Source organism: Antrostomus carolinensis, unplaced genomic scaffold (genome assembly GCF_000700745.2).
Source record: "Antrostomus carolinensis isolate BGI_N321 unplaced genomic scaffold, ASM70074v2 scaffold38089, whole genome shotgun sequence".
Lineage (NCBI taxonomy): Eukaryota > Metazoa > Chordata > Aves > Caprimulgiformes > Caprimulgidae > Antrostomus > Antrostomus carolinensis.
In genome coordinates, this window is record NW_010338573.1 from 10,936 (window position 1) to 20,494 (window position 9,559).

A 9,559-nucleotide genomic window follows, 5' to 3' on the forward strand; every position below is an offset into this window, starting at 1 on the left:
AAACACCCCAGGGACAGTGCCTTCCACTCCAACAATTAAAATTGCATTAAAAAGCAGATAGGAAGGTCTGAGTCTTAAAGAGAACTGGCACAAAAGCTAGTGCTTTTCTTTGTTTCAATGCATTTATCTTTGGGTGACAGAGATAGTCACTGATTAATTTTTTAGGTAGTTAATTTACAACTTCATTGCTTCTACTTGCAAGTCATTCTGCTCCTTAACGATGCTAGCTTGGGACTGCAGGACCATGATCTGCAGGCACTTAAGAGGGGGCAGTTTTGCAAGAATGGGGATGTAGGCATCAGTCATATACTTACTGTTGGGAGGAGAGCCAGCCTGGGAGCTACCACATATTCTAAGTAGATATTGCCCCCGGCTGTTTCTCTCTAAAATCTGAGGTATGCAAAAAAAGTCGAGTTCCACTCATAGGAGCAGTTTTTGCTGCAGCTGAAGGGGGGACGCGGTACAAGGAGGCAAAAGGACAGCACAGGACTACAGCAAGCTTACAGCAGGCGTTGCTGGAGGGAGCTCCTTGTTTCTGGTCACTGAGCCCAACTTTTGCTGCAGAGGTAATTCTCTTGGAAGTGCTGCAGGTAGGTCTCACACCCATAGCTGCCTGTTCTCATTCATACTTGTTACTGCACTTCAGCTGAGCTCTGCAAGCCAAATAGCATTATTTAACACATACCACTTCTGTATCTGTTGCTTGCACTTTCTGCCCAATGACTTCAAAATACTCTATGAGCATCACTGAACCAAGCTTAAAATTCTGCTTTAAAGGGAACCAAGTACAGTAAATGTCTGCAACAAAACAGCAATAGAGTTCATCTCCTGAGTCACAGTCCTGAATTTATCCTTCTTTTCCTTTTAAATTCTTTTTGTCCCCCAGCCTATTTGTTACAGCAGGAAGGACGACATTTATTCTGCAGAAGTTTATTAATCCCAATACAGACAGGTGACTTCTAGTTTGATTACATTAGTTCCCAATTCCATACGGAGGTTGCCTGTCTGGTCCATGTCAGCATGATCTCCTGGTCTCAGCTGTCTGTATTTGGTTTCTGTCTCTTGGCCCTGCTGATCTCTTGATGGTGACCGTCTTCAGAAGGTGCTTGGCCCTTTCCATTTGTCACAGATTCCTCTGGAAATTTCTGACCCTCAGCCAACACCTGCCGAATAGTCATATTAATGCGGGAAGACTGCAAGTACTTGGCACAGACCTGCCAATCCTCATCAGAGCTGTGCTCAATGACTGAGCCAACAGGAAGGTCTGAAGGAAGTGCTTGGTCCAGGCACGAAGGCAAAGCTGTCCCTTCAGGGTTGGGGAGGACCCGGGGGACAGCATGGTACAGCAGACGGCTGAAGCCAGACATCACCATGATATCTCCACTGTGCATGAACATTGCTGTTGGGGCCTCCTCCCGCTTCAGGCCCCCAAGCAAAAATATCGAGGATTGTCCAAAACTAGAGATGGCATGGGCATGGAGAGAGAAGAGGAAACAAATTCAGGCAGAGAACAATTATATGGACAGTAAGAAAATATTAGCAGCTAAATCCCTTCTTAAAAAAAAAAAAAATCAAACCCAAACAAGAAAACCAGATGGACTCCTAGTAACAACTTTACAACGAGAACCTGGAAAACAGACTAAGAGGCCTGTGTCAAGGTAGGCATAGTGTGAACAGTTGCCCTGCCAGGTTTGCAGCTCTGCTAAGGTATTTCAGCCTTGCCTGCTAGTACCCAGTTGTCACTCTGCTGCTTTAGAGCAGACCTGTGCTCTGTGCAAAGAGCTCTTCCACTCCAGGAGCCACATCCATGCTACTCAAGCAGTCTTCAAAGAAAAACCCATGCCCCTAAGCTACTGCTTCCTACTATTCAGATCTTCAGAGTGTGAAGATTATATATCCAATTAGCAAACTACATCATACCGACTTCCTATAACCATATGCAAACCCAGGGAAAAAGCTACCGATCCTTCCACAGCACTCAAGTACCTTCCTTGACTCACCTGAAGGATAAAAGTGGCCGAGAATGGTCTAGTTCAGACTCATCCACATGAATTCCCAGTGAAGAGTCAAAATGATAGTAGTTCAAGATCCCTGCTTGTGCTTGGAAACCCCGGAACCCGCAGGCTGCAGCCACTTGTTCTGACAGGAATGCAAGGTCTGAGGGGAAAGGAGTGTGGTGATTTGCTGAGTACTTCTGGAGGGGGGAGAGGGGGAAAAAAACAAAACAAACCACACCGGGAACATCAGAGCAGCAAATACAATTGGAAACAAACACTGAATGAGAACTCTGAAGTTTGGCTGATAGTCATGGAGAAGGACATCCTATTTGCCTGGAACATCACTACAGCATAGGCGGAACCACAGCAAGTTTAGCTCTTATTGTTTAATTCTGGGCCTATGCTGAGACTGCCAGAGATTCAATTCAATTAATTGTGGAGTTAATCATTATATCTGGATGGTAAACTTGAAGTCAGTAAGATTAATACCTAAGGTCAGTAGGAACATCCTGAGGATCCAAGCAGATCCAAGTCACTACCTAAAGCTGCCAATGGAAAGACAGTACCGTATCTCGCCACAGAGCTCTGAAACAAGCATCTCTTGTTCCTTCTTTGAAGAATAAGACAAACAGGGATCAATTGCAAACCTACTTTTTCTCTCTCTCTCATGAGTGATTCTGAGAGGACTGGAAGGGAATAACCAAGTTTTTATTAAGGCCACTCAATAACAGGCTGACCTGATAAATACAAGGCTGCAAGCAGATTTGGTTAAGTATCTGGAATATACTGCTAAGACTGCATATTCACTCTGCCATCCTTCCTCAGCCGCCATCTCACTCAGTCTCAGGACAAAGTTTATTTTGGTCAGGAGCTCCAAAATAGCTCTTAGTTGGTGAGACTGTACTATACAGTCTCAGACTCTTAAGCTCAAAGTCACATCAGCAGCAGTCTCTTCCTGCTCTTGCTAACCCCTTCAAAGAGAAGTAGTTCCTCAGAGGTAGCTGTCTTCAGGCACTCAAGGTCATCCACACCTTACATAGTTGATGCTTTTGTGACCATCCCTTTTGGTACGGTGAAGATGCTCGCTTACCCTGAAACAGTCACAGGCCTAGAGCCGAGCATATGCTACCCTGTTACCTTTCAAAGGAAAGAACACAGCAATGGACTTCTGCTGTTAAATTTAAATCCCTCAGAGTAAACTAACACAGATTAAAATGTTCATACAAGCGCAGTTTGTTACAGCCTTTCCTCAGTGTAAGAGGATAAGCATCTTATTCCATGAGACCTTCCTCTGGCTGCCATTCTGAGTGCTCACAACTAAGAAAAATGGAGAATTTAATGTCAGTACCTTAGTATCCCAATTATAATGGTAACCAAGGGTCACCCAGCGCAGCCTCTCCAACAAGCTTTTGGGCTCCCGTTTACTGGAATCTTTCCTTCTGCAAAGACAAAATGTGTTCATTTCTGAGGGGTTTTCTGGTAATGCAGCATACAGTAATGAGATTCACTCATCCATATGACAGCCTATTAAAACCATCAATGCTAAACTTTTATTTTCAGTGCCATTTATTTTTTTCTTACAAAGACCTTGAAAATTCAGTTCAAGCAACTTGTGCAAGCTATAGGGGGGCCTTCTGCCAACTGCTGTTAGTCTGAAAGCTTGTATTTTCATCATGGTATGCAATGGGTTATCAGATGGAGACAGCACAATGAACTGGTGCAGATTTAGAAGTCAGAATTTAGCATGTACTATTTGAGCACCTGAAAGGGACAGAAAAGAATCTGTGAAGATCTAAAAGCTGCAAACAATGTTCTAGGCACTTAATGGAAAATGACAAGAAAGGAAAATGTGTCACCTGACAGTGAAGCATATCAAGCCACATAATACTGCAAAGGACCGTTAGTTCTACTACTTGGAACTTTACAAGAAGTCCTTAGTATGGATTGACTCAATGCTCAGTAAGAAGCAAGACTGCTCCAGCTATGACCATACACTTCTTGTAATGTCAAAAAGTCTAGATTGCAGGTGTCTCCTATCCAGACTGCTGTGCAGGACAAAAACCCTGTTCTTCCCAAGTGACAAGCCCAGTGCAGAGGGACTCAGTGGTCTGAAGCCACACACCAATTTACCATTCTTACTTGAAGGTGGAGAAGGCAGGAAGAGACCTCAGGGATGGGCTTTTACTATGGCCTATGGAAAAATCCTTAAAGAGTTACCAAGAGTATTACTATAGGACATTGGATAGAAACATGCTAGTGACAAATACAACAAGGGAGGTACACATCTATCTTCCAGTCCACTTATTCCAGCAATTTCAGATTATTTTCTCAAGCTAAGTCATGTGTTATGGTAAAGAAAGAAAGGGAAATGTACCCCGAATATCCTGATAAACAGTAGCACCAGGTGGCTGCCCCTCATTTATAGCCTCGTTAGTTCAGTAAGACATGCTCCCTTGTATGAAACAGGATTCATATTTGTGCTGCCATGGTCAAGTCTCAGCCAAGCATCTGCATTTAACCTGCATTTCTACCTGGATACACCGCTTGTTTCTGCCCTTCACCTCTACCGTGCTGACAGCTCCTAAGATAAACCAGGAACACAAGTAAAAGGCCAGTTTCTTTATCTTTACTAATTTTTCAGAGCTCAGTGATTATTAGAAGAAAGTAATCTTTCCAGTTTCCATCTTTGTCAGAGGGTAATAGCAGCTGCAATTACCATAATGCAGCAACACAGGAACAGTCAAATACACGCCGCCTGGAACAACTGATGGAGCCTACAAGCAGGCAGCAGCATTTAGCGAAGGGAGAGCACGTAACTCGTTCCTCCACATCTTTCAATCAACAAATTTATTGTTCATAATTAAACATTTTTAGCATGTGCCTTTTGAAAATGCCCTTCTTTCGCTAAAATGCTGAAGTGTTTGCACAACAGGAGGAACTCTAAAATGCTCGGGAGGTCCTTATTCCCGGAACTTAGTATTTTGCATGGGATTTCACATGTGATTGCCAAGGAGAGGAAAGTCTGAATGTTACATATCTGGAAACATTGAGCTCTTAGACCTGTAGCAGCAGGTGCTCCTACAAGAAAGCACAGAGAAATTCTGGTGTAACTATGTTAGGAAGAGAACAAGACTGAACAGCAGGGGCACTTTGGTCTGAAGCTCCCTTTTTCTCTTTATTCCCCGATAAATGATTACATCTATAAAATCCCTGCAGCCTTTTCCTTATATAGAAGGATATATATATATGCTCTACCCCTTTTTATGCTTTTAATTGTCCCCAGCACTAAAGAAAATACTCAAACTCCACTTTGTGATGGCAGCATAGCATACATTTCTAAGAACTGTATGGACTCTCCCCCTACCTTGGGATTCCTGCATCCTGAAAAGAGGAGATAAGCCATGACCCAAGCACATTTATGCATCTTCCTGATGGCTTTAAAAAATATTAAAGTTGCATCCAATCTTGGAAGCAGACATCTTCTTAGGTAAGCACTCTGTTTCTCCCCTCCCTGAAAGGCTCACTCCAGATACTATACGAGTTGCTGGCTGGATCCGCTGTCCCCTCGGTAAAAGCACAAATGCAGCAGTTTGCTCCTTGAAGACTCAGGCCAGCACTTAATAAAACTGCCAGTGTTTCTGCCAGCCATCACTCTTCCAAATACTGTTTTCAACTGAATGGGATTCAGCTGCAAATTAACCTCTGTTCTGATCATTCTCTGTGCGTGCAGGAGCTGCTGCTGGGAAAGGCCCGTCAGGCTGGAACAGTACCCCACTTTTTCCAGCTGTAGGACAAAATGCACAACACTTTCAAAGAAGAATTTTTCATCCTTGATGGAACACAAAAGAGGTGTCTGCATTCCTGTAACTAATTCTGACTGAGCCTGGAAAATACAAGTGGAGGTATTGCTTCTCCCTAGGTGCAAATGTTCAGAAGTCCAAATCTTGATTTTGCCATTCCATATCTTGTAGATGTTAAGAGTAGTTTTGAAGAAAAACCTCAGCATGTCAGTTTTACTGGACTTACCTCAGCTTCTCTTTGCTCTGTCCCCACAGGTCATTGGTCTTCTCAGGAGCCATGTGCAGGTCCAGGTTGCAGACATTGGGTTTCTGGGGGTACAGCTTGAGACACTGTTTCACCCAGTGACGCTGGCAGCCCGGAAGGAAAGGGTTTGGTATGAAAATAAACCCTGGCCACAGAGAAAAAGGGAGGGGGTAGGGACAAAGTATGATTAGGCACTTTCATGTTTTTTCTAAAACTAGGGCAAAGGACAGGGGTCAGAGGTACTGAAAAACCACCTTAGACATACAACCACTGACCTTCCATGTAACCTAATGAAATCTATCAACAGGTCTGAATAGTTACGTTAAAATCCATTGTTTTTTTTCAGTACAAACAAAAGTTGGTCATAGGGTAGAAGGCAGGGAGGGCAGACAACACTGGTACTAGCAAAAAATGACAATAAAGGACACATCTGTGTAAGGCATATTGATTGCAGGTAGATAAATGAGTAAGAACTTGGAAAGCCAATTGCTTTGGAGTAAATTTCATTTTGAAATGATTCAGCAAGATTTTTCTCTTGAACCCTGCAAAGGTAAAGTAATTGTGGCCTAGTTTTTCTAGACTACAAACCAACGTTGTCACTGCCTCTGAACTCATACTGTCTTCTTATTGCTGCTTCAGTGTCATAAACTGCACAGAGCAGTCCACAGGCTGAGCAAGTCTCTACTAATGTAAACTGTCCTCTCCTTTGCTTCATGCTTATTTCCAGACAAGCCTGGTTGTATCCATCTTTGTATTTCGGTATGGTAATACTCAAAGGGGTTGAAAGTCAAATTATATCCCAAACTGCTTGTTGCTGACTGCAAATACTTTGTAGTCATTGTTAATTAACAAACCAAAATAAACATGTACCTAGCCTGCACGTTCACTGAGCTAGGCACCTCAGGCAGAGTTCAAGCAGCAACCCAAGTAAGAGGGTTAGGAGGGATGCAATGGATTGATTTGGTCTGTATCTTAACAGACAAGAGTCCTTGACATAAGATCTGCCATCACTAGGAGTGCTAACAGGATTCTTCACTGGAATGTTCTCCTCAGCACCCCAGAGGTGTTTCCTTCCAGGCCAGTCTTGATGAATGAGTGTCTGACGGGAAGATGCCGTTAATCTGAATTGTACCTGCTCTGAGAATCGAGGTGCTCTCTTAAAGACTGACAATTCAGGAAGAGTCACCAACACAAAACACACATCTCGCACAGAGAGATAAGGATATAGGAAGAACAAAGGAAAAGGAGGTTTCAAGGTTTTGCCCTACTGTGTCCTTTTGAACTTCTCAGCCATATCAAATTAAACAGAGACAAAAATAGATGAAAAGGGAAGAAGGAAGGCCAGGAGTCTCAGTAGGATACAAACTTGCCTTGTGGCCTTACGAAAGTGGTAATGAAAGCACAGGAAAAGCTTCCTGCCAGCATATCTCTCAGGCCTCACACCATTAAATTAACTGGTTAGAAAAAGAGCCTTCAGTGTATTGGTAATATACTGTCATTCATTTCAGGCCATTCCCTGCACCTTCAGACTACAGCAGCCTTCTGATAGGGCTGGTTACAAGAGGTTTCTTTGTCACAAGCATTAAATTTACTTTCTGTTGGGCCTCTGCATAGAACATCATAATAATATTGCGCTTCCCATCTACAGCTTTTGATGTGGGGTTCTCAAAGCACTTTACTACATTCACGAAGTTACCTTCTACTAGGTATGTGTTATCTCCAGGTACTAATGAAAGAACTGAAGCCTGGAGGGCTGGTTACACACAGAGCTGAGAACAAGAATCCAAATTTTATTACTCTTGTATCAGAAGCTTAGAACACGCTCATGTCTCTCCAAAGCTTTCATTGCTTACTTCTAAGAAACCAGATTAGTCTTACGCAAGCATGAACAACTGAAAAGTGGGTTACTGCTGTGCTTCTGATGTCAAGAAAGGCAGAAAACCCTGAATTTCTAACAGTTGCAGAGTTTTACTATAAAATTCTACACTAGCATTCAAGACTAATAGTTACTGGAGGGACAACAGTGCTAGAAATCAGTGACTTGCCACACGTGGGAGGGAAAAGAGTAAGAAATACATTTCTGTAGCAGTCTTTCTGAGCTGACTAAAGAACATCACAGACAAGGTTTGAAGGCAACACAATTGAACCTCTTGGCCTTGAAAGAGTTGGTCTGAGTGAAATGGGCAAAAGATGAATTCTTTGGGCATCTGTATCCTAAAGGAATCTGCCTTGAGGAAGCAGATGCAATTCTCTTACTGCAGCAAAGTCTTGCAGATCTTGCAGCATACTAGGAATTAATGTACACCTAGTGAAAGTGGTCTCCAGCCTCAGTCAAAGAAGCAAGTAGATGCCGCACTTCAGTCCTCAAGTGACTGTATTTCAGTCACCTAATTTTTGTGATATATGTTGAGGAAAAATAGATGCTATGGAAATGTAAAATCTCTGTCAAAGGCAACAGGAATCCATTCTCACAAGGGATGGTATAGCTGACCAAAGACACTGAAACAACTGGCCCCTCTGTTCGCACCTTCATATATATTGCCGCATCCCACCCTTTATCTGACTCATTTGTCCTCCTGCACTTAAAATAACATTAAATGACACTTTCGCAAACGACAGCAGCTTTTTCAGGCAGGGCAAGGAGGATAAGATGGAAGATGCTCGAATCCAAGGCAACAAGACTGTGTTTAATTTTTCTTGAAATCAGAAGTACCTACCTGGGTACCCATTGAGGCCATAGGCTTTCCACTGGCTAACTGGCTGTAATCCTGCTCTGTAGGCATCCTGATCACTGACTGAAGAAATACTAAGCTGTGATCTGAACACCTGGCAAAAGAAAACACATATGGTTAAACAAAAAGGGGGCGGGAGGTGACGAAAAAGGAAGAAATAAAAAACTCATCAAAAACAGCATCTATAAGAAAGAGTGCTGCCATGTTCCAAGGTAAGTCTTGCAAAAATGCCAACTGTACCACAGAACTATTGTCTAAGCAACCATGAACAGAACAGGCCATGCTGCTAACAGAGCTGGTATGCACTCAGCACAAGAATCAAAAGGTACCTACAGGTTTTACAGTTCTTAGGGATCTGGAGAGATGTCCTCCATTCATTAAAAAACCCAAATAATTTATAACGAGAAACAAATCAGCACTATTTGTCCATTTCCGCAGTACAGCCTCATCATTATAAAACACTGTGGTAATTATCAATCCATTAGAGAGCAATATTTAGCACGTGTAACACTTCAGACCTTCAAAGAATGTTCCAAATACAAGTTACTCATGATCCCATAGGACAAACGACTATACTCATCTGTAATTTACAGAAGTAGTACAGTGATGAAGTGGCCACAGTTGTCTGATGTGAAGGACTGCAGAAACCTCTAAATTCTGAGTATCACATTGCCATTTGTTTCTAACAGCAGGGTCAACAGCTCAAGGCTTAATAAGATGTATTTTCTTTACATGCTCTGTTGGGTCACAATAACACATGTATTTAAGCTGCAATAAGCCAACACT

The 9,559-nt window shown here is 42.7% G+C and overlaps 1 protein-coding gene across 1 annotated transcript; it reads right to left on the minus strand.

Annotated features, from left to right (window-relative positions):
* Positions 1–1,034: 1,034 nt before the first annotated feature.
* Positions 1,035–8,867, minus strand: ALKBH1 (alkB homolog 1, histone H2A dioxygenase; the record flags this gene model as incomplete). Its single annotated transcript, XM_010175559.1, has 5 exons — positions 1,035–1,458; positions 2,001–2,194; positions 3,346–3,436; positions 6,024–6,186; positions 8,759–8,867. Coding segments are annotated over 5 exons (981 nt in total), but the record flags the coding sequence as incomplete, so codon positions are not given.
* Positions 8,868–9,559: the final 692 nt, after the last annotated feature.